This window comes from Octopus bimaculoides, chromosome 7, assembly GCF_046866305.1.
Source record: "Octopus bimaculoides isolate indiv1 chromosome 7, ASM4686630v1, whole genome shotgun sequence".
In the NCBI taxonomy this organism is placed as follows: Eukaryota; Metazoa; Mollusca; class Cephalopoda; order Octopoda; family Octopodidae; genus Octopus; species Octopus bimaculoides.
This window is the reverse complement of record NC_142934.1, coordinates 11,485,516-11,511,128: the sequence shown is the minus strand read 5'-3', so window position 1 is coordinate 11,511,128 and position 25,613 is coordinate 11,485,516. Positions and strand designations below refer to the sequence as shown.

At 35.8% G+C, this 25,613-nt stretch overlaps 1 protein-coding gene across 8 annotated transcripts in view; it reads right to left on the bottom strand.

The window, feature by feature from the left end:
• The window catches only part of LOC106882391 (uncharacterized), a 350,086-nt gene that overhangs the window by 51,436 nt on the left and 273,037 nt on the right, over positions 1-25,613 (bottom strand). For 4 of the 8 annotated variants that reach the window (XM_052969230.2, XM_089354753.1, XM_052969224.2 and 1 more), the window contains one exon: positions 10,393-10,475. The exons of the other annotated variants lie outside the window; for them this stretch is intronic. In XM_052969230.2, the coding sequence (XP_052825190.2) occupies positions 10,393-10,428 (36 nt within the window). In that variant the 5' untranslated portion in view covers positions 10,429-10,475. The remainder of the gene's footprint in view (positions 1-10,392; positions 10,476-25,613) is intronic. 8 annotated transcript variants of the gene reach the window in all.

Sequence of the window (25,613 nt, the reverse complement as noted above, 5' to 3'; positions counted from 1 at the left end):
AGTGATCAGTGACAGGAATTGGGAGAAATTTTGTCTTGAAGCCTGTTTGACCCCAAAACCAAAGCAGGAGGCTATAAATAGAAGCTATCTAGAGTGTAGTGGAGAAGAGCAGGAAGTGATTCAGCACATCCACATATACATTCACAATAGAACTAGCAAAATAAGGGGCAGTGAGCAGAGAAATGCGTGCAAGAGGGAGGTGGAGTAAAGCAGTAAATAGAAAGAGAGAGGGGGAGAATGGTATTGGTAAGAGTTTAAGCTGAAGATTAAAAATGGGAATAGTGGGAGTGGAAAAAGCTACGGGGGTAGGAGGTGCGGTGACGATGAAAATGGCTAGAGACATGTGATTGTGATATTGATGCTAGCAGCAGTGAGAGAGGAGATTGAGACAAGGTAGGAGTGAAAGTTAATAGAAAGATCTATACAGTGTGAACAGACATGTATTTTTACAATGTAGACAGATAGATGAGAATTTTCTTCTTTTTTTTATTTTTAAGTGGAGCCAGGAAGAAAACGAAGAAAAATATGAACAACAATGGAAAAACTGGCGTGGATATGTGTTTCGTTTCGCAACAAAAAAATAGTGCGGATTCGAACCTTAGTCGATGAGTAAAATTAAGCAGATGGAAACTGTGGGAGGGAGAGAGAGTTAGATAGAAAGATGGGGAAAGCTCAGTAGGATGCTGTCGTCGCCTGAAAACCACCGCGGCCACCGCCACTGATTTACGTCTGCTTTCCTAAGCCGGCAAGGGTTCGACGCGTTTTTCTAGGGTGTATTTTATGGCAAGATGTCCTTCTGTCACCGACCCTTTCAATCATCTATTACAGCACAAAGGGACACGGTGTGCCTACTTTAAAATCAGTACGTATATATATATATATATATATATATATATATATATATATATATATATATATATATATATATGTAGATATATATATATATATATACGAGTGAGTACATAAACGAAAGAAGGACACTCAACACATTTATTGAGAGTTATATACATGTGTGTGTGTGTGTAATAGGTGCAAGCATGGCAGGATGGTTAAGAAGTTAAGTTCTCAACTCTATGGTTTTGGGTTCTGTCCACTGTGTGGCACTGAGCAAATATCTTCTATAGCCCAGGGCTGACCAAAACTGGTGAATTGATTTGATAGATTGAAACTGAAAAGGGTCTGTCGAATAATATATATATAGCGTGTGTGTGTGTGTATTCTTATCTTGACATCAAGCGATATATGTAAATGATTGTCACTGTTACATAGGTGTCCTTCATTTCCAGTCTATCATGATTGTCTATAGGGGAATAGTTTCTTGCAAGGAAACAGAAGATCGTTGACAAGAAGGGCAGGAATCCGGCCACAGAATAATTCAGTTTTATTGAATTCCGTCTGATCCACGAAAGTAAGCATGGAAAAGTGAGCATTAAAATGATATATCAGTTTGTGTGTGTGTATTTATTACGCATACACAACGTATGCATACACATAAATATACACTAGGAAATGAGAGCACACAAAAAAAAAAGGAAAAAAAAAACATGACGGAGACAAATATACATGTATATATAATGTGTGGAGGCACAATGGCCCAGTGGTTAGGGTAGCGGACTCGCGGTCATAGGATCGCGGTTTCGATTCCTAGACCGGGCGTTGTGAGTGTTAATTGAGCGAAAACACCTAAAAAGCTCCACGAGGCTCCGGCAGGGGATGGTGGCGAACCCTGCTGTACTCTTTCACCACAACTTTCTCTCATTCTTTCTTCCTGTTTCTGTTGTGCCTGTAATTCAAAGGGTCAGCCTTGTCACACTGTGTCACGCTGAATCTCCCCGAGAACTACGTTAAGGGTAGACGTGTCTGTGGAGTGCTCAGCCACTTGCACGTTAATTTCACGAGCAGGCTGTTCCGTTGATCGGATCTGGAACCCTCGACGTCGTAAGCGACGGAGTGCCAACAACAACAACATATAATGTGTGTTTAGGTGTGTGATTTAAAGTCCGTGTTCCTTGTAAACTTAGTACTTGCAAAAATACTTTAAGACTTTTAAAAAATATATTTTGTTATGCCCTTTTTTTATGTATCTTTACTCCTACTTGGATTTATCTTTCATTTGAGATCCAATAAAATAAATACCAGACGAAGTATTCAGGTTGGTATAATCAACACAATCAGCTGAAACCCTCGAGAGACAGAGTTTAAGCATGGCTGTAGTCTAATGAGCGAAACAAGTAGAAAAAGTTAAAATAAATAAATAAATAAACAAAATGAAGAATTTATGATTTAAACCCCTTCGCATTCAGATTACTCGGTCAAACGTAATGCTTGCTCATCCACATCGTTTTGAATTAATCATGCATTACTTTTGTAGTTTTGATATTTCAATGATGTGATTGTATATTTTTAGAATGACATCAATGTGCAGGTGTGAGAGGTTGGATCTCACTGGTTTGAACATAGGACAGAATATTTAGGCTGGATGCAGCCAGTTGAAATGCTAAAGGATTAAACATGAAGTTGAATGAGCTTGATAATGGTTATGATTTCGGTAGAAACTGTTAAAGTTTCTAAAATCAAGTTAAATGTAGGTAAGGCTGAGTAATTAAGAAGAACATTTCACTCAGATCTTGTGGCTTCTAGGGCGTTTTTTTTAGTATAGGTTTGTGGCTTTTAGGGCATCATCATCATCGTTTAATGTATGCTTTCCATGCTAGCATGGGTTGGACGATTTGACTGAGGACTGTTGAACTAGATGGCTACACCAGGCTCCAATCTGATTTGGCAGAGTTTCTACAGCTGGATGCCCTTCCTAACACCAACCACTCCTAGAGTGTAGTGGGTGCTTTTATGTGACACCGGCACGAAGGCCAGTCAGGCGGTACTGGCAACGGCCACGCTAGAAATGGTGTAATTGATGTGCCACCTGCATGGGAGACAGTCCAGCGGCACTGGCAACGATCTCGCTCGAAAGTTTTTACATGTGCCAGAAAGGTGGCGCTGAGCACAGGTGCCATCACGATTTCGCTTTCGCTTGCCCCGACAGGTCTTCGAGCTTAGTGAGTTAAACCGGGTAGACAAAAACTCAGCAGAAACACCTATAATTTAATTTGAAGGTCCAACATTGTGTCCTACTGATATGACTTGAGAGTTAAGATAAGGGTACCACACATGTCTGTTAAAGCAAAAGGTTAGTAGTAGTAATTCCACAAATAGGTAAGCTCAGATGATCAAACATCTGAATGTTTGTCAATGATAGATGAAAGTAATGCTGAATTTATCATCACTGTCAGATAGTAAACATTTACATAATGAATGTATTTATAATGGCTACTAATGTTTCTCAAATACTTTGCCAACCAGCATCACATATATTTTAATAAGTTGGTTATTATAAAGCTTGTGACATTAAAAAATAAAAACCACTTAGAAGTTGCTACTGTATTTCTGCTAAAATATGCTTTTGTTTTCAAATTAATTTTGAAAATAAAGAATTTAGTTAAAACAATTTTGTTATCATTATAACTTTGGGGTTTTGGAACAAGAATTAACATTTAAAATTTTGAAGAAAGTCTTTAATTTAGATTACTTTAAAAACATTGAATTTGTATTACAGAACCAGTTCAGAATATCAGATTCGCTTGATTCAGCATTTGCTAATTGAAAAGTATTTCTCTTGCATGTGTTTTCATTTAAACACCCCAGGGATTTTTTTTATCAACTGATTGTTTGGATAATATAAGTTTACTAAAGTTGTCAACCCTTTTGTCACGATACTTCCATTCAAATATATACGTCTTCTAAGGTGGTGAGGTGGCAGAAACGTTAGCACGCCGGGCAAAATTCTTAGCGGTATTTCTTTTGCCGTTACGTTCTGAGTTCAAATTCTGCCGAGGTCGACTTTGCCTTTCATCTTTTCGGGGTCGATAAATTAAGTACCAGTTACACACTGGGGTCGATGTAATCGACTTAATCCCTTTATCTGTCCTTGTTTGTACCTTCTGTGTGTAGCCCCTTGTGGGCAGTAAAAGAAATAAGAAATGTTAACACACTGGATGAAATGCTTAGTGGTATTTCATCTGTCTTTATGTTCTCAGTTCAAATTCCGCCAAGGCCGACTTCGCCTTTCATCCTTTCAGGGTCGATACAAGTACCAGTTGCGTACTGGGGTCAATCTAATCCAGTGGTCCCCTCCCCGAAATTTTGGGCCTTCTGCCTAAACTAAAAAAAAAGCCTTCTTTCTTTAATTTTGCAAATGAAAAAAATTTAGTAAAATAAGGTATTTGTTTTGCAAGATTCTCAATGTGAAATCGTGTTTAAGCAGATATTGTTATATATGGGGGAGGTTGTATTTTGTCAATTAAACACATGCACTATATATATATATATAATAAAGCTGAAGAGAAGACCAAATATATAGGTTATGTGTTTAAAGGGCAAAATATGACCATCCCCAAATATAAAGGGTAAAAACTTCCATCAGTCACGAATGACCATGATATTGCACCTAGAAAGTTCCCCTCCGAGGCACAAGTCTGGGCAAGGTTGTTTTTGGAAGACCAGCAGTTACCCATGCATATCAGCCTCTCCTCTCCACGCCACCCATGTTATCAAAAGGAAAGGCAAAGTGAAGTTGCAATTCATTTCTACAGCTGAGTGAACTGGAGCAACATGAAATGAAGTGTCTTGCTCCAGAACATAACACACAGCCCGGTCTGGGAATTGAACTCACTACCTCATGATTGTGAGCCTGACGCTCTAACCACTGAGCCATGCATCCCAAATATAACGATATTAGTAAAATAACTTTGTCACTATAAAGTTTGTGTTTGCAACATAACTTAAACTTTTCATGGAAAGTTTAATTCAAATAACTTTAAAACAATAAGTTTTGTATCATAGAAGCAGAGATAAACTCAGGCAGGTTGGTAGCAAAAGGGCTTACACACAAGACCTTAATACATATGCTTTTAGTATATAGGCTGTATGTCTGTGAACTATTCTACTAGAGTCACATTGTTTTTAATATACTGGGTGGCCCAAAAGTAGGTTTACAGTTATCACATAGGCACTTTAAATTTCTTTTAAAACATTTTATTACATTTAAATTTCTATCTTACAAACTGAAAGGGGCGCTTAACAAAATTAACTAAATTAGCATAGAATAATGGTTTCATATTTATTTATAATTAAAACCTAAATGTTAATATATGAATGCGAAAGAGGCACTTAAACTGTAAACCTACATAATCAGTGTCCCTCTACTCCTGTGTAGATACACACACATGAAATATGCTGAGGGAGATTTTTAACACCCAGATGCTCTTCCAGTTGCCAACCCTAATTTCTCCTTAGATTTTCACATAAAGAGCACAGTCTGTATGGCAGTGGTATTTATTAATTATTAGCCATTGTGTTGCTAGGGTAAGAGGATATATTTTAATTTCTGCCAGCTGAATTCACACGCAGGCTTTGTTCAGCTTGGAGCTACAGTAGAAGACACTTGCCCAGCAGAACGGTTGAACCCCAAACTATGTAGCTGCAAAGCAAGCTTCTTAACCACACAGCCACACACAAGGGGGTACTGACAATTTTCTTGGTTTTGGGTAAAAGAAAATACAAAGGAAACAGTTAATTATTATTTCCTTGAACATATTCCCCTCTCTGATTCACACACTTATTGCAGCAGTCATTCATTATTCTAAGCCTCATAAAAGAACTTGGAAGTTTGGACCTCCAACCAGGCCTATCATGATGCCCTTAAAGTCAGGAACTTTTCAGCACCCCTTCATATATACACACAGGGTAACACAAAATTCACGAAGGTGTTTAGATATTTTTAACAATTTCTTATTTAGTTTAAATACAATTTTATTTAATCTATTCAAATTATGATCGATATCTACTGTTGAGAAATTGAGGTTTCAGGATCAGTGAAAGAGAGGAATTGAAATTATTAGAGTACCTAGCTTTGTACCCCCAGTCACAACATTTCAAAGTAGTATAAAAAAGGAGGGGGGAAAAAAATCTATAGAACTTGAAGCACAGAGAGAGAAAGAGAGCGGGGTGGGGGGGACATAAGCAGAATAAAGTTTCATAACAAAATTACACCGATTAATATAGTGTTGAAGAGGATTAGTGAGAAAGGATTAACTCTTATTACTGGCAAGTTGGTATCAATGCCAGGAAGTACATTGTGGCCAGTGGTGTATAACCGCAGTCTGGTCTAGTCTGGTGGATACTGTCTATTGGAATACACTTCGATTTTTTTCTTTCACTTAATTCAAGCCTTTGGCATTCAGGTTTTCCTGTCAAATGCAATACCTATTTATTCACATTGTTTTGAATTAATCATGCATTATCTCGTAGATTTGAGATTTTGGCAATGTGGTCATTTATTTTTTTTAGAATGATATTGTAGGGTTGTCGTGAGAAGCCAGATCTGGTCAGTTTGACCATAAAACAGGCACAAGTGTTTGACCGGATATGGCTGGTTTGAATGTTAAAGGGTTGAAAGATGATGATGAATAGCGTAAAATAATTTCCTTTTTACTAAGCTGATGTTTCGGACATAGAATGATATAGAAGTTTAATGGGAAGTTCCAATTTAGATTACTTTAAAACAGGTAGAATCAAGGGACGGTCTCAGGTGAGTGGGCATTAGAAGGGTTAATAAGTGCACACTGACATCTACATTAATGATATCAATTAGAGTGCTTGATTACATAGCTAGGGTATTCGGCTCACAAATGTAATATCGTGAGTTCAATTCCCAGGGGCATATATATATCATCATCAGCCTTCCATGCTGACATGGGTGATCATATATATATATATATATATATATATATATATATATATATATATATATATATATGGTTAAGGAGGGTATTGGATTTAACCAAACCCCAAAGATACAGGTAATACCGAGTAAGTGTTGTATACCGGCTAGTTTTGCCCCTGTCGTTGTATGAACAGGATTGGGGATTATAAGTCGTGTATTAGCGTGTGTATGTATAAATATATAAAAGGATAAAGAGAACAATGGTAAAGTTAGAAATATATTTTATATATATATAATCAAGGTACTCCGAATGAATAAGGTGATGTGATCTGATGGTAGAAAGAATTCCACAGATTAAGTACTCCAAAGCCAGTCAGAAGGATAGGATCCGCATGTATGTATGTATATATGTATATATATATATGTGCGTGTGTGTGTGTGAATGTACATGAATGAAAGTGCTGGTTTGACAACATCAAAGACTGGACAGTTTGCAACACAGAGACCCTGCTATGCATGCCAGAGAATAAACACCAGTGGCAATGGCTATAAAGAGTCCAGAGTGGCTCCCCAATGACTGGCTACATCAGTTCAGGGATCTAGACGATGATGATGATGATGTATCTTCCTTTTCTTCTTTGCTTTATATATATATATATATATATATATATAACTTAATGCAATAAAAAGTATTCCTTGATGATCCAGTCTATTTAAGCAACCAAATCAGTGATCCTCAACCATTTTTTTTTTTTATCTAGGGACCCATCCAATCTCTCTATTTCACTTGTAGCCATTTGATGTTAAAAAAAATCTCATATTTTTAGAATTAAATATCATTTAAAATTTCATTAATAAAAAATTAAGTTATTTGGTAAATTGAAAGTATAATCCATTTATTTCACAAATTTTAATTTAAAAAATCTTATATTAAATCCCAAAGGGTCATATGCACCCTAATTGAGAACACTGATCTAAATGTACTTGGAACACCTATTTTCAAGATTCCAAACAGCCGTAATGGTGAAATGCACAAAGGAACTGCAATATAAACTTGTATTTATCCTTATTTTTCATTCATACACACACACACACACACACACACACAAGGCGGAGAAAATAGTACTTGAATAGCGAAGATAGAGTAATATACTTTTGTTAAAGCTGCAAAAAACTGTTACTCAGAGTTTCACGTTCCTGTTAGGTTTAAAAAAATGGGCTAAAAGTTTGTGTTAAGCAGGAAGTGTGGTGTCAAAACAGGAAGTGTGTGTAAGGGGAGACAAATCTTTTTATTTGGAGTTATGAACTCTTTTTCAGCAGAGTTCATAACTCCAACTAAAAACATTTGTTTCCTCTTACATACACTTCCTGTTTTGACACCACACTTCCTGCTTAACACAAACTTTTAGCCCTTTTTTTAAACCTAACACAACTCTCAATTCTCATGCATCCTTATTTTTCCAACCATTATATACATGAATTACCATTGAACTTTAAAAGCTCAAAGACAATATAATGTATTGGTATATTTATTTTTTTATATATTATATTCTTCATTTTGTACTTCTTTGTAAAAAACATATTCATTCTCCCTCTTCTTGAAAATATGTATGTATGTATATATGCATATATTTATATATTATTATTATTATTATTATTATTATGTACGTACAGACATACATTCATTATAGTGTGAGGCATTTACATGTAGTTATAGCCCTTAATATAATGAATGTATTTATATTTAAAGGGAATAATTAAATATTTTGTTTAAATTTTCCCCTTAATCGGTTTTACATGCTGGCTAACTTGATAAATTCTTATGCAGATTTTATCATTATATTAAATTAATCGTTTAAAAAGAAGAGAAAATGGAGATTAGGAAGTCAATAATTGTTTATTATTTAACAGCAAAATGGTTATCTTCACTTACAGCCGTTTCAATTACTACTCTTCTTTAAAATGAATATAAACTATGTTTTTATATATATACCTATTATTTTAAGGAAATTCATTCCCCCAAAATACCCGGTATTGAACCAGTATTTCCTTGGATGAAACCTCTAATTAAATTTATACACACACACACACACATATTTATGTCTGTGTCTGTTTGGCCCCGGTGACTTAGCAGTTAGGCAAGAGACAGAGAAAAAATACCAGGCTCACAACGAATAAGTCCTGGGGTCGATTCCTTCGACTAAAAGGCAATACTACAGCATGGTTGTAGTCATATGACAGAAACAGGTAAAAGAACACACACACACACACATATTATTGTTCTACTAGCATCATAGACAAACAATGTAGTAAGCTGACAACGAGCTTACCTAAGTAACATATATCTATATTCGATTCCAACTTATTCTATTCTGTGTTAGTATTTAACAGAGGGTTGTGCTATGTAAAACCCCAATTTTAATGACTCAACAGAAAATATCAAATATCTTTTTAATCGTCTTTCAATGAAGAGAGGTACTCTTCCGCAAAACATTACATATTTTCCACTTCCCACTCACTCCAACGCTTATTCCATCCCAACACTTTTACAGAACAAGATAGGAAGATTTTAAAGAATGCGCGTATGTGTATGTAGAAACCAATATTATCATTAAATATTCGTTTCCCTTGGGTCGGACGATTCGACGGGAGATGGTGAGCACCAAACTGTAATGTGTGTCATAGAATAAGAAATACAAAGTCCTTTGTACAGTATTATATATTTGAAAAAATAAATAGTGACTTTTCTGATAATTTTTCTACTTTAATAATTAGATTTTTTCGAATAAATTATCAAGTTTACAAATCGTAAATAGCTAATAATTCATAAACATTTAATTATTAAGGTGAAGAACTATCAAAAAACTAAGTGCTATTCATTTATTCAACATATATATGTTTGGTTGGTGCCTCTTCTGTATTAGTATATATTGATCTTAATATCGTAGAACAAAGCCATGGGAAAATAGGGTTGGAATTTATTTTAGCACCAAAGTATTTTTTTTTTGGTTATTAAACAACAGTATATTGAACGGTTATGGTAATTCTATAAGAAAATCTTTTTTTTTGCGATAGAATAGGCTGTATAAAAGCAGAAGAAACACATCAATCCTGGGATTATTTTACTCAGGATCCAAATAAATATCCATGCAGAGTCTACATGCCAGAAATAGCAGCCAAATCCCTTCCCTTAAAAAAAACCACTCGACTGCTACAAAAAAGAAAGACAAAAAAAAAAGAAGGAAAATAAATAAATGAATAAATAAACGGGCACATTAGATTAAGGCAAGTCCTATTTTACCCCGCTAAAACAGATAGCCATGCATGGAATGCCTTTGGTTAAACATCTAATGGATCCCGACCGAGCTGGCCTGAGGCCGAACAGCAAGATATATTAAGAATGCAAGCTTTCTTTTTTTATTAAAAAAAAAAAAAACACACTCATTTATTAATACTAAATTACAAATCCCCACACATCTCAAGAATAATTACAACTCACGCACGCATACATACATACAAGCATGCACACACGCACATTGCCAAACAATTTCTTTTTTTTTGAAGGTTTTTACAAGATAAACTTTTGAGTAGCAGTGCAATGGCAAGCTCACCAGGTTTTCTTTCTTTTTTCTTTTACCTGGTGACATCTTGACACAGAATAGTAATATAGTTCCAGTTACCAGTTATACCATGGCTAGGGAAGGAGGGAGAAAATATTTTTCGTAAATAAAACATTTAACAATTTCAGCAAAGTAGCATATATAGATTTATATATGTGTGTATGTGTGTATATATGGATATATATATATATAATGATTATGCATACATGGGCATGTGCTTACAGTTAGAGAGATGGAAAGAGTATTGCTATCGTTAGCTGTTGGATAGCTGGTGACAGCAGTGTGCACGTAAAAACCAGATGCAATTAACTAGATATACACAGAACAGAAAAGGAAATATTACATATGTACACACACACATACACGGAGAGGGAATATTATACACGCATACACAAGGGGGAATATCACACACACACATGTGTATAATATTCCCTTTTATACTATATATATATATATATACACACACACGTTTGTTTTTATGTTGTTACAATAAAAACTATACACACACACACAAAAAGGGAGGTTATATATTTTATATATACACAGATATATATATATATACTCATACTTATATATATATATATATATATATATATGTGTGTGTGTGTATGTATATACATATATATATTCATACATATAAATATAAATATACACTCATACATATAAATATATATGCGTGTATATATATATATATATGTGTGTGTGTATATATATACATATATATATTCATACATATAAATATGCACTCATACATATAAATATATATGCGTATATATATATATATACTCATACACACACAGAGGCTTTAAGATTAAAGGGAAATATATAATATATATATATATATATATATATATATATATATATATATATATGCATGTATAAAAACATACACACGCACATATATAATGCATGTATGTATATTCACATACACACAAGGATTTCGAGGGAATAGACAAAATATCTACCTAAACACACACACACATAAAGAGGGAGTAATTTAGAAATGGAAGCTTGAATGAACCAAACTGTCACGGGCAGGAAAAATCAATACAGTGAGTGCGTATTGAGGCTAATCTAGATATAGATGTGTGGTGTAGGAAAAACAACAATTTGAAAAGGGACGAGATGAGATGTGAGACGTAGAAGCCACGAATGACGACAGCAGCCACTACTAACGAACCCACAAAAAGAACACTAATAGATTCAAGACACACACGCATACAGTGTAGGTTATAATATCATTAATGAATTTTTTAAAAAGAGACGTTATATGCAATAAAACTGGTTTCATTTCTATTCAATCAGCCAAGAGAAATAAACTAAAATGTGGAATTTAAAAAGAAAAACCGCAACCTAAAAACCATATTTTCCCCCCCTCTTCACGAATTCAAAATTTCACAGCACACACAGAATATATAATATAATATATATATATGTATGCGTGTGTGTGTATTCAAAACATATATATTACACAGAGATTCCTTGAGGAGTTGGGTCAAAACGAGGTGAATAAGTTTATTTGTTGAGGTATTTATAACTGAATGACTCGCATTACACCATTGCTAATTTCTAAACATATTCTAAGAGAGAATAATTTTAGAAAAATAACTCGTTTTCAAGATTAAGAATAGAAATAAAGAAGAGAAATATATATGAAAAGACAAGACTTATTTCTAAGGACAAAAGGGAAACAGGAATAGAAAGAGAAAAGCCTTAAAACATCTATTAATGCCCAGATCAATTCTATTTAGCATTCACATTTTTAGCCCAAAGAGAGAGAGAAGGGGGAAGAGAGATGATGGTGGCGGAGGAAAAGAGGGGGGGGGGGGTATAAGATTTTCTCATTTGATAGTTTTGTTTGGCAAAGTTGAACTTCCTAGAAAGAAAGAAAAGAGAGGCAACGAAAAAAGAAGTAGTTACACATACAAGAAACAAAACTTCCTCAATAAACAGTCAGGCAGTCAGTAAGTAGAGAGAGAGAGAAAGAGAGAGAGAAAGAGAGACAGAGAGAGCTAGCCGGCTGTTAATACTAACAGTACCTACTAAAAATATCGCACAGTAGTAGAATCACTAAAGTGTGTCCCAAAGCCATACACACATACACACATACACACAAGCATATACTGTTAGGGTGGCAGTGACGGTGGGGAAAAGAGAGTATCTTTTACACCGAATTCCTTGTCAAGATGAGAGGTGGAGGTGGGGTGAAAAAACCCTGGGGGTGGTAGTAGAGAAAAATGAAATAGGGGGAAAGACTCCGTTCGTTTTACTTTTTCTTTTTTTGGCTCTGAATGATAATCATAGAAAGAACTAGAGAACATTTATTACTTTTGTAGGAAGAAAATGTTTTATGACACTAATCAATACGTAGCTATAACATAATCAATATTATATGAGAAAAACTGCTGCTGTTTGTGGAGAAAAGACAACAGAAGTTTAGACTTTAAAACTCGCATATGAAAGAGCAGTCTGTTCAGCTAGCAAACTCATAGGAAAAAAAGAAAAAAGTTACAAAAGTTCACTAAAACACTGTAATAATGCACAACTGTTAACTCATTTAATAACATGAAAAAGATCTTGTTAACCTTTTCATTACCATATTTCTGTGAAAATACAGTGCATTTGTTTAATTCAATTCATTTTGAAAATAATGGAGAATTTAGTAAAATAACTATTGTCGTTTTATTAAGCTAGTGTTTGGAACATAACATGAAATTTTGATGGAAAGTTTATTTTTCATTATTTATTTAGATCTCTCCAAAACAAGGACTTATATAATGGAACCAGTATCTCAATTGTTAAATTTCTTCCAACCTTTCAAAATATTTCAAATTTTCACTAGATTATTTTCAAAATAAGTGTATTTCTTTTTTGTATATTGATGAACATCATGTTCATTTTTTTTTTTCTTTCTTGAAATTAATAAGAAAGAAATTACATCAAGTGTAGAAAATTTGAAAAATAATCTGGTGAAAATTTGAAATACTTCAAGTGTGGTCAAAAGAAATTTAATAAGATTCAACAGAAAAAAAAAAATTGGACAAATTTCAACTTGATAATAAATGTCTTTGTTAAAGTATAATAATAAATAATTGCTTTGATTTTTTTTTTCTTTTTCTATTAACGACAAGAAGGAAAAAAAAAATCCCACAAATCAATGATTGATATGCTTTAACCCAGGGGTCCCCAATAACCAGGGCTGCAGACCAGTACCAGGCCATGGAGAATTTGCAACTAGGTCAAACAGAACGAATAACGTTTTAAATTTTATTTCTGTTTCACGGCGCTGCTGCAGTCTGAGGAGGCTGTTCCATTATACATGCATTATATATTATTGTTATTGGTTTCAGTTATTTGACTGTGGCCATGCTGGAGCACCACTTTTAGTCGAAGAAATCGACCCTGGGCCTTAATCTTTGTAAGCATGGCACTTATTCTAGCGGTCTCTTTTGCCGAACCGCTAGGTTATGGGGGTGTAAACACACCAACATCGGTTGTCAAGCTATGGTAGATGGACAAACACAAACACACACATAAAAACCACATAGACACACACACACACACACACATATATATATATATATATATATATATATATATATATATATATATTTATATATATATATATATATAATAATAATAATAATAATAATAATAATAATAATAATAATATAGGGATAAAATCCCAAATTACAGGTAAAAACTCAATTAAAATCAATTTATTAAAAATTAAAATCAAATTAAGTTTCCCTAAAACTATATATATATATATATATATATATATATGACGGGCTTCCTTCAGTTTCTGTCGACCAAATCCACCACGCAATGGGATTGAAACCGGAACCATGTGGTTGGGAAGCAAGATTCTTACCACATAACCACACATTCTTTTTACTTGTTTCAGGATGACCCTGAAGTGTTTAGTTGAACAAATCAACCCCGGTATTTATTCTATCGGTCTCCTCTGCTGAACTGCTAAGTTACAGGGACGTAAATACACCAACACTGGTTGTCAAGCTATGGTGAAGACAAGGATACACACACACTAATGTATATATACGATGGGCTTCTTCCAGTTTCCATCTACCAAATCCACCCACAAGACTTTGGTTAACCCAAAGTTATAGGAGAAAACACTTGCCCAAAGTGCTGTGCAGTGGGACTGAACCCGGAACCATGTGGTTGGTAAGCAAGCTACTTACCACACAGCCACTCCAGCGCCTATGGTAATGAAAGTGTTAAAATAATGTTACTAAGTCAGTAATTTTAGCTTAGATAAACTAGCAAGCTTCCTTCTATAAGTAAGGTTTTTATAGGGTAAGGCATATACAAGTAACAACAAGAAAAAAAAAATCCTGTCATCCTAACAAAGGGACCTTTATGCTGTGTCACTCCACCTGCTAGAATAAAGAAAAAAAAGTCAACTCTCCCCTTTTTTTTAAATGACACATTGGATAATGTAGTCTTAGATTCGCTATGACTAAAAAAAAAAATCCATTATTTAGGTTAGAACGCATTTTGACCATAGGATGACACCACTACCAAGGCTAAATAACAAAAAGAAAAAAAAAAAGAGAAAGCTTTAATTGGTGTTAATTAATTGGATTTATAATTTATAAGATTTAATTAGGATTACAAAATAACCGAGTTAAAACAATGAAGAGAGAATAATGACACTTTTAAAATTATTTTAATAGTGACTTTTTCTCTCCTCCCTCACCCCCAGTTTGCTGCTGGTCTTGTCAAAGCCCTTATAGAAGGGAGCTTCTATGTGGTAGTTCAACACGCTAGAAATAGCAGCCAAATCTCCCCTCAAAACACACTATATCTTCTAAGTGAATACTTGGCTTTCAGTAGGGGAGAGAGAGAATCCTTTAATCTCACACAGCATGTGTGTCCTTTGTGTCTGTGTTTGTCCCTATAACTTAGTGGTTCAGCAACAGAGCCCGATAGAATAAGTACCAGGCTTAAAAAAAAAAAGGAAAAAGTACTGTTGGTTTGTTTACACCCCCCTTAGTGGTTCAGCAAAACGCACAAGTATCAGATTTCAAAAACAGAACTGGGGACAATTTATTTCAGTGAAACATGTAAAAGATAACTAAGATTAATTATAACAATTAACAAACAAAACAAAAAGACCATTAAGCATTGGGATTACTTGAGAAATATGATTTTTTTTTATTCACATCAGTTCTAATCAATCCTGCATCATCTCGTAGCTTTGAAATTTCAATGATGTGAATATATCTTTCATGGTGGTGCTCCAGCATGACCACAGCCACCTGGCTGAAATGCATTAACAAATAACTAAATATAATTTTGGAATTACGTTCTAGGGTAGGTGTGAGAGGCAAGTTCTAGCCAGTTTGAACATAAAACAGGTAGTAAATTAGGGTCAGATATCACCGTCTTAATTCTAAAGGGTTTTAAACTCCTGAAGATTCACTTCAGGTAAAACTTATTCCTTGAGTTTAGTAAAAACTGATTTTCGTACCGATGAAGAGGTTAATCCTTAAGCTACCCAATCTCTGCTTCATTAAGCCATTCATTATGCTGACAATAATTACTGAAGGTACATGGGTTAATGTACCTTCAGTGTCGGGCTCACAATTACGAGGCTGTGAGTTCAATTCCTGGATCTGGTTGTGTTGTGTTCTTGTGCAAGACACTTTATTTCACATCGCTCCAGTTCTCTCAGCTGTAGAAATGAGTTGTGACGTCACTGGTGCCAAGCTGTATCGGCCCCTTTGCCTTTCCCTTGGATAACATCGGTGGCGTGGAGAGGGGAGTCTGGTATGCACGGGCAACTTCTGGTCTTCCATAAACAACCCTGCCCAGACTTGCGCCTCGGAGGGAAACTTTCTAGGTGCAATCCCATGGTCTTTCATGAACGAAAGGGGGTCTTTACCCTTTTATGTTGACAACATAATATTGATTACGTTTTTCACTGTATCTTCTATTTATTTCAGTCACTGGACTGTGCCCATGCTGGGGCACCACCTTGAAGGGGTTTAACTCAAACAAATTAACCCCAGTATTTATTTGTTTTTTCCATATCTGTTACTTAATTCTATCGTTCTCTTTAGCCGAACCATAAAGTTAAGGGAATGTAAACAAACCAACACCAGTTGTCAAGTAGTGGCAGAGAAAACAAAAACAGGTACAAAGACACACGCACATGTCTTTTGTCTTTTACTTGTTCTAATCACTTGACTGCAGCCATGCTGGAGCACAACGTTGAAGAGTTTAGTTGAATAAATTGTCCTCAGTATTTATTTTTAAGCTGGTGCTTATTCTATCCCTGTTGAGTTAAAAGGACATAAACAAACCAACACCAGTTGTCAAGAGGGGATGTTGGACAAACACAAGAAACACACATCATCATCATCGTCATTTAACACCCATTTTCCATGCTGGCATCAGTTGGACATCATCAATTCATTGAGAGGTCAATTGATATATGTACCTTCAGGATCCAACAGAATCGAGGTATTTGAATAATAAAGTCACAAAGGTAGAACCAAGGATAGCACACCTGTGTATTGAAGGTGCACACATACCCACACACACACACATGATCGGCTTCCAGTGTCACTCTACCACATTCACCCACAAGGTATATTATAGAAGAAGCTTAAGGTTGCCATGCAGTGGGACCGAACCCGAAACCACGCAGTTGCAAAACAAGCTTCTTAACCACACAGCCATGCATACACCTATAACCTTCACACATCACCCCCGCTCCACCTTACACCATTAAAGCTTTAACAGAGAAACTTACCACCTTAGTTTTTATCTATAACTACCTTAACACCTCCCAGCTACAAACACCCCTCACCACCTTTGATTCTCAGTTGTATTAAGTAAGTTCTGTAGTATATAATGTTTATACTGCAGCATCTTAACAGCTTTTCAAATAATATAACTAACACAAGGAACAATCACTCTTCCCTCGGATATTTTCAGAGTTTCAATAACAACTCTTGGCTTCATTTTCTTAATCACTTCCCATTAACATGGAGCTAATTTCTATGAATGGCCATTAAATTAGCTTTGTTTCATTCATTTATTCATCCATTCATAGTCACTATTATTCACCTACATCTACTGTTCCGTTGCTCCTCCTCCTTTCTCATTACTGCTATTTAAGTGCTTAGTATATGAACTTTGCAGGATGGAATCACATTATGGAAACAACACTGATTCATTTTTACACAAACACGAGAAATATAGCTATATATTGGCGACATAAAAACCTCACCCCTTCGCATGGGTAAATCTGTTCCTAAACATATAGGCGTAGGAGTGGCAGTGTGGTAAGTAGCTTGCTTCCCAACCACATGGTTGTGGGTTCAGTCCCACTGTGTGGCACCTTGGGCAAGTGTCTTCTGCTATAGCCTTGGGCCAATCAAATCCTTGTGAGTGGATTTGGTAGACAGAAACTGAAAGAAGCCTGTCAAATAAATAAATATATATATATATATATATATATATATATATATAGATGTATGTATGTATGTGTGTGTGTGTGTTTGTCCCCACCACCATCGCTTGATAACTGATGCTGGTGTGTTTACGTCCTTGTAACTTAGTGGTTTGGCAAAAGAGACCAATAGATTAGGTACGAGATTTACAAAGAATAAGTTCTGGGGTCAATTTGTTCGACTAAAGGCGGTGCTCCAGCATGGCTGCAGTCAAATGACTGAGACAAATAAAAGAATATATATATATATATATATATATATAAAAGGCATCCAACCGTAAAATCCCTACCAAAACAGACACAGAAGTCTGGAGTAGGCTCCTGTCAAATCGTCCAACCCATGCCAGCATGGAAGGCAGACGTTAAACGATGATGATGATGATGACACTGGCACTAAATGCCACATATCAAGATCGAACCCGGAACCTCATGATTATGAAATGAACTCCTCAACAACTCAACTGGGCCATCTACACGTGTTGTGTGTGCACACATGCACATATACATAAATTCATACACACATACACGTAAATATATATACATATATACACATGCATATATATATATATATATATATATATATATATATATATATATATATATATATATATACACACACACACACACAAAAAAAAGTACTTGTATAGAAAAAATTTACATACAATTATTATACATACACATCATTAAGGACATAAAACACACACGTGTGTGTATGTATATATATACATACACACACACACACACACACACACATACATGTCTAGAAATCTGGACACACATTTATATATACATAATTGCATACACATACATGCATGCACTCTTATGTCTACATATGAACACACATACACAAGCGCACGTGTGCAACAATGGTTTTCCAAAATTTCTTACTCAGTGCACCTTAAAACTAACAATTAACAGACAAACAGAAACACATTTTCTTGGGGTTTTTTTTTTTACTTGCACAAGATACACTGGAATCTATTTTAGCGCCAGTACAAAACAATCACAAAAATAGATTGACCTGTAAGTAGGACTAAGGTAACGTATAATCATTCAGTTTATGTGGTATTTTGTTTATAAAACTTCCTGTGAAATTTTAATAAAAATTCATGAATATTAACAAAGGTGACTTGAAAAAGATAAATTAACAAGTACCGTGTGTACTTGTGGTGAAACAAATTCTGTTGGTGCATGAGGGCTTTCTCAAGTTAAAATTAGCTTCACCCAAGCTCTCATCATCTATTTAAGACTTCAAAGCAGGTGCTACAATCTGAATTCTTAATCTTTAGCTATTTAGATAAAATATATAAGCTATACACTTGTGCACCAACTGACCCCCCCGTCTCAAATTAAAGAGAGCAAGGCCAACCCATTCCCTTTAATATGCCGAGAGAGAGAGAGAGAGAGAGAGGACGAGATAGGGGGAAGAGAGAGAGAATCAAATGTACTGTTATACTCTTTAGTACTTAAATCCAGTGACATTGTACAGCTCACACATCATACAGAGATTACAAGTCTTCACCAAAGCAGTGTGTGTGTATGCACGTGTACACACACACACACACACACATCCGGCATACATACACCCCGAACCAAAAACGTAAAGTACAAGTAAGATCTAGTCTTCCAAACTGTCTCAGATGGCAGTAACTCCGAATAAGAAAGGATTTCAATTATGTTGACCCACCTAACCCATGCCAGTAGGGAAATCGGAGCTGTGAGGTAGGAAGTTTCCTTCTCGATCACATGGTTTCAGGTTCAGTCCCCCTGTGTGGCACCTTGGGCAAGTGTTTTCTACTATACTCACAGGCTGATCAATTCAGTGCCTTGTTATTGAGTTTGGTAGAAGGAAACTGAAAGAAGCCGGTTTTGTGTACACACACACATACACACAAAATGTGTGATTGTGTGTGTATGCACATGCATGAGTGTGTATTTGTGTGTCTGCCACTCACCACCTGACAACCAGTGTTGGTCTGTTTATGCCCTCTGTAACTTCATAGCTCAGCAAACATGCACAATAGAAAAATGTAATTAATAAAAGATGAGAGAATATTCATTGCCTTCTAAATGACAATATAATGGTAATTCTGTTTCACTGTCTAAGCATACCTAGTTTGACAATTAGCAGTAAGAACATTCACTCACACACAAACAACATGGTCACTACATGAAACCATGGTCTGTCCTATGAAAACACAAGGTAGATGAGACGACAACAGCCACCACAGAAGCACAGAGTAACTGCTCCATGGACACAGAACATTACAGTTACATGTTCCACGAACACAGGTTAATACAATTTGAATTTACAAGCTACAGCTATTCTACATTATTTATATTTGACGGATATTTGTCCTCATCTTGTTTTTTGTTAACACGTTTCGGCTGATATACCCTCCAGCCTTCATCAGGTGTCTTGGAGAAATTTCAAACAAGATGAGGACAAATATCCGTCAAATGTAAATAATGTACATAATTCCTCATCTCTTAAATATAGAACTGTACAACTATTCTATTCATGAAGTTTCCCTTACTGTTTGATCCCGGGAATGCTAGAGTTTCAACTGATAGGTTTTTTTTTTTTTTTTGGCCCTGAATTGAATATGAAACTGGAATAACCTAGCTTTGTTACAATTTGTTTGAGGAGGAGCAACTTTATGGATTTCATTCATTGGAAGTTTTATGTTATATCTCATATACATATAGAATTTGTGCATGCAAACATATGGCTTTAGGTCCAGCCCCAAGATGACCAATGCTTTCTGAGTGAATGTAGTAGGAGACGAAGCCCATCATATAAAGATATGTGTGTGTGTGTGTGTGTATGTGTTTGTTCCCTGCACCATTTGACAAGCTGTATTGGTTTTATTTATGTATCTATTGCTTAGTGGTTTGGCAAAAGAGACTGATAAAGTAACAAACTTGGGTAAAAAAAAAAAAATCAGGGCTGATTTGTTCAGCTAAACCTTTGAAAGTGGTGCCTCACAGTGGCTGCAGTCCAAAGACTGAAACAAGTAATAGACAAAAGACCCAATTCAGAAATAAATTCATGTGACCCTGATATTTCAATTTCCTAAAAGACTAAATGTTCCTTTTTCCGTAAACAATTTTCTCCAGTCCCATTCAGAAGATGTACAAACCTAATCTAACTAATGATGCCTTACAACATGTTGTCATAGTTACTTCCCGTCACTTTAAATTCATTTAAAAAATCGTTTACTAAACTGTTAAGTTACAAGGATATAAATAAACCAACACTAGTTGTTAAGTGATGGGTGGGGACAGATGCACAAACACACACACACACACAAACACTTGGGGCTATAATAGAAGACATTTGCCCCAAGGTGTCACACAGTGGGACTGAACCTAAAATCACTAATGTCCTTGCTAAGCATGCTTTTTAACCACATACCCAATCTTTCATTAAAAAAAAAAGAACCCCCCCCCCCAGCTCATCAATATTAATGATAATTAACAAAATCCCCAATAAGTTCTATCTGTTCCTCTACAGAATGGAATATTTGGAAACTTATTCCAGCACTTATGGATTACAACAAAGAATCTATTCACTATGGTTACCAATATGTCAATATTCGAATATCTATTTTCCATTTTGCATTCAATAAAGAATATATATATTTTTCCCCCCCTCTATTCTTCCTCTGCCATTCAATAACACATTGGTCTTTCTTCTTATTTTACTTTCTTTCAATTTTTGATCGTTACTATATTTAATCCGGGGTTTATTTCTACTTCGATTAACAACCTATACTCATTTCATCTGGTTTGAAGACTTCTCAGCTAGTTCTGTATCACATAGGTATTTATTAGTCAATAAATTATAAATTAAATTGCATTAAGCCACAGCTATTTCCCATCAGTGGTGTGTTTTACTTTCTAGCTGCAGTGTAATAAATCAAGCACAATTCACCAACTTATTTAAGCTTAAATGACGGAATTTTAGAAGTTACATAAATTTCAGAAAAGACTGTTATAAAAAGATACCTTTGAATAAAAGGATGCAGAGGAAAGCTTTAATCACAGAGAACATGTATTGAAATTCGCTTTCTCATCTTACCTCACTTATATTTCAAAAGTGAAAAGAGAGAGAGAAAATGCCAAGAGATTTAATTATAAGATTAAATACCACGACATTCAATAGCACAGGAACTAACAATGAAAAACACCCATGGTTCTTATCTCTACTTATTGAATATTCTGCTGAGACAGTCTTAATTCAGCTAAAAGAACATACAACCATTATGGCAGCATCACAGAGAATTGTACTTAGTTAAAAAATAAATAAATAAATAAATAAGATAGAAAAAAAAAGCAAATAAAATAAAAAAAAGTTTATGAATTAAATTGAATAATTTTCACAGCAACCAGTTTTTTTTAATGTGAGTGTATGTGTGCGTGCGTGTGCTTAGGTGCCAGTTATTTCTTTAAAAGAAAATCCAGAGGTTTAAAAAAAAATTTTTTTTATTATTATTTTTTTAATATTTTTCTTAGATATATTCAAATCATTCTATTTGCCAGAACTCAACATACGACACTTGAGTGGTGTATATTTCACACAAGTGTGTTTTATAATCTCCACAGCTGTCGATGTACTTTCTATACACCATGAAATTGAATGCAGTACTTTCACTCCATGTTAATGAATACTGCACTACAATCACAGCTGTTGCTGCTGCACACTCCATGACAGTGAGCAGTGCATTATTATTACTATTATTATTATTCCTTGACAGCACTGACTTACACTTCATATTGATTTCTTCCTTAGGCACAAGGCCTTGTATTATTTGGTCTGGTTTGTTATTTTCTGAATCCCGCTTGGGGTCAACATGGCTCTGCTTTGCATCCTACTGGGGCCAATAAAGGCACTAATCAAGCACTGGGTCCACAAGATCTTGTATCATTTTGCTCTAGCTTGATATGTAACAAAACTTATTTGGGTCAAATTTGCTTTCTTTCTCAACCCACTGGCGCCGATAAAATTAGGTACCAGTGAAGTACTGGGTCCATAAGATCTTGTGATGTTTGCACTGGCTTGCATTGAATTTTGCTTTGCTTTGCTTTTCATCCTACCGGGGCAAATAAAATAAAGTACCAGTCATAAACTGAGTCTATTTAATTAACTGCTGACTGTGGGGCTCTGATGACAAGTGAAGTGACACAGTAGTGGCTGGAGCGCACTGTCATCACTTCCAACAGAACACAACACAGACACCGAAGGCTATATCTGTAATGCGATGGTTATCTCTTGTAGTCTTAAGAAAGATGGTTCCACAGTCTCTAGCTGAACGACCTGCACAAGGGATTTGTTTATAGTGATCAAATGTATTAGCTCGCTTCCTCTATCAAATTGGTGTTACTTCAACAGGTGCATGGTGTACCATGTGCCAAAGTGATGAGATGAAGTGTTCTGCTCAAGAACTCAATGCACCACCCAATCCAGGAACTGAAACCATGATCTCATGATAGCGTGTGCAACACTCTAATCCTTACGGTTTGGTTGGCCCAAGGCTATAATAGTAGAAGACATTTGTCCAAGGTGCCAAATAGTGGGGTTGAACCTGGAACCATGTGATTGGAAGCAAGCTTCTTACCAGAGAGCAACATCTGCTCCATTGCTTGTAATTTTGTTGTAAATGCACTTTATTCTGTAAAGTGAGGAAAGCCTGGTCTCTATAGATAACAAGATGAGGCTATGAGAAACACGACTTAACAGGGAAATGTGGGAGAACTTGGAACACAAACAAGGTCTTGGTAGAAACAAAACCAGCAAGCATATCTTATGAAAGAAGAAGGATGAAACGAACGAAGAGGTTTTCTCTTATTTGTTTCAGTCAGTTTGACTGTGGCCATGCTGGAGCACCACCTGTAGTCGAACAAATCGACCCAGGACTTATTCTTTGTAAGCCTAATACTTATTCTGTCAGCCCCTTTTGCCGAACCACTAAGTCACGGGAACAAACACAGACACACTAACATACACACACACACACATATATATATATATGACAGGCTTCTTTTAGTTTCCGTCTACAAAATCCAATCACAAGGCTTTGATCTGCCCGAGGCTATAGTAGAAGACACTTGCCCAAGGTGCCACACAGTGGGGAATGAACCTGGAACCATGTGGTTGGTAAGCAAGCTACTTACCACACAGCCACTCCTGTGCCTAGATAGAAATGAATGCTGTGAAGTATTTATTCTTCCTTTGTAGAGATACGTGGCTTAGTGGTTAGGCTGTTGGACTTGTGATCATAAGATCGTGTTTTCAATTCCTGGACCAGGCAAAGCGTTTTCTTGAGCAAAATACTTATTTCATGTAGCTCCAGTTCACTCAGCTAGTAAAAAAAAAAAATCTTGCGGATGGACTAGTGTCCCATCCAGGGAGGAATATAATCACCAAGCCAGGAAGCCGGGCCTTATGCTCTTCAGTGAGTAATGGGGACTAACCATTCATTATTCTTTAATGTGCCCTTAATGCTCCCCACATTTTAATATCTTATAAGGGGGGGGGGGCAGTAGAAGCACGCTAGGAACTAGCTTATAAGTTAACTCATCCACTCTCTAATGTCCTGTTAGTGTTTCTGACACAGGCACAAAGTAGTTTTGAGGGGAGGGGCTTAGTTGACTGTAACGACCTCAGTACTAGTTATCGTATTCCCGGGAGGGATGAAAGGTAAAAAAAAAAAAGGGCAAATTTGACCTCAGCAGGATTTGAACTCAGAGCATCAGGAAAAAATGGTTTGCACTAGCTCTTCACATTCTAACAATTCTGCCAACCAATCTACCACTGCAGTATCTATACTAACAAAATAGACTTTTTTTTATTTTTTATAATTTCAAACAATTGCATGTGTATGTGTGTTTACTCAGAGAGAGAGAGAGAGAGAGAGAGAGAGAAACAGAGAAGTAGTGGTTTTCTAAAAGCAACTGTTTCCATCTATATTTGGTTTATAAGCCGCCTGTTAGGTATTTTGTCTGTCCTGTTAGGATCTATTGTCATTTGCGGCTGGCAATCTATTGATTCTATGAAAAATCCAATTGTTATCAGGTGATTCATTCCAGTTATTGTTATCAGCTCCTCAAACATCACCCCACCACACACACACACAACGCTGCCCCCCCCTCCAAACTTTTCATATGCAAAGGAGATGTTAACTGTTGGATCAACGGTGAATATAATTGGCATTAATTATTTTGAGTTAACTCGCTATGTATCATTGAATTTATGACAACAACCAATTGAAGAGCTGCATTGAAAAGTGTTGGCAGAGTGGGAGACGGGGGTTGCTTGGCTGTCAACGGCTTTATGATTAATATTGCAGAGGTTTTGGTCTGTTCAACATATTGAGCTGGTTTGTTAGATGATGCCATCATTGTTAAATGTTCGTCATACATTAGAATATTAAGGAACAACTTCGATGGAGAGAATTTTCTGGTTGTAATAATCAAATCTCTAGCGTCATCATCGTCATTGTTTCAATGTCTATTTTTTCATCCTTGCACGAGTTGGACAGAATTGGTAAAGGCAGATTTTCTGCCATGGACGGATGTCCTTCCTGTTTCTCAAACCTAGGGCGCACGCAGGGGGCCTCCGCAGTCGAGGGACCCCCCCCCCCCATGTTAAGATCTAAGTACGTAGATGAGTCATCTATTTACTTTGGTTAAGATGTTGAACAAGAATTAAACAATCTAAGTT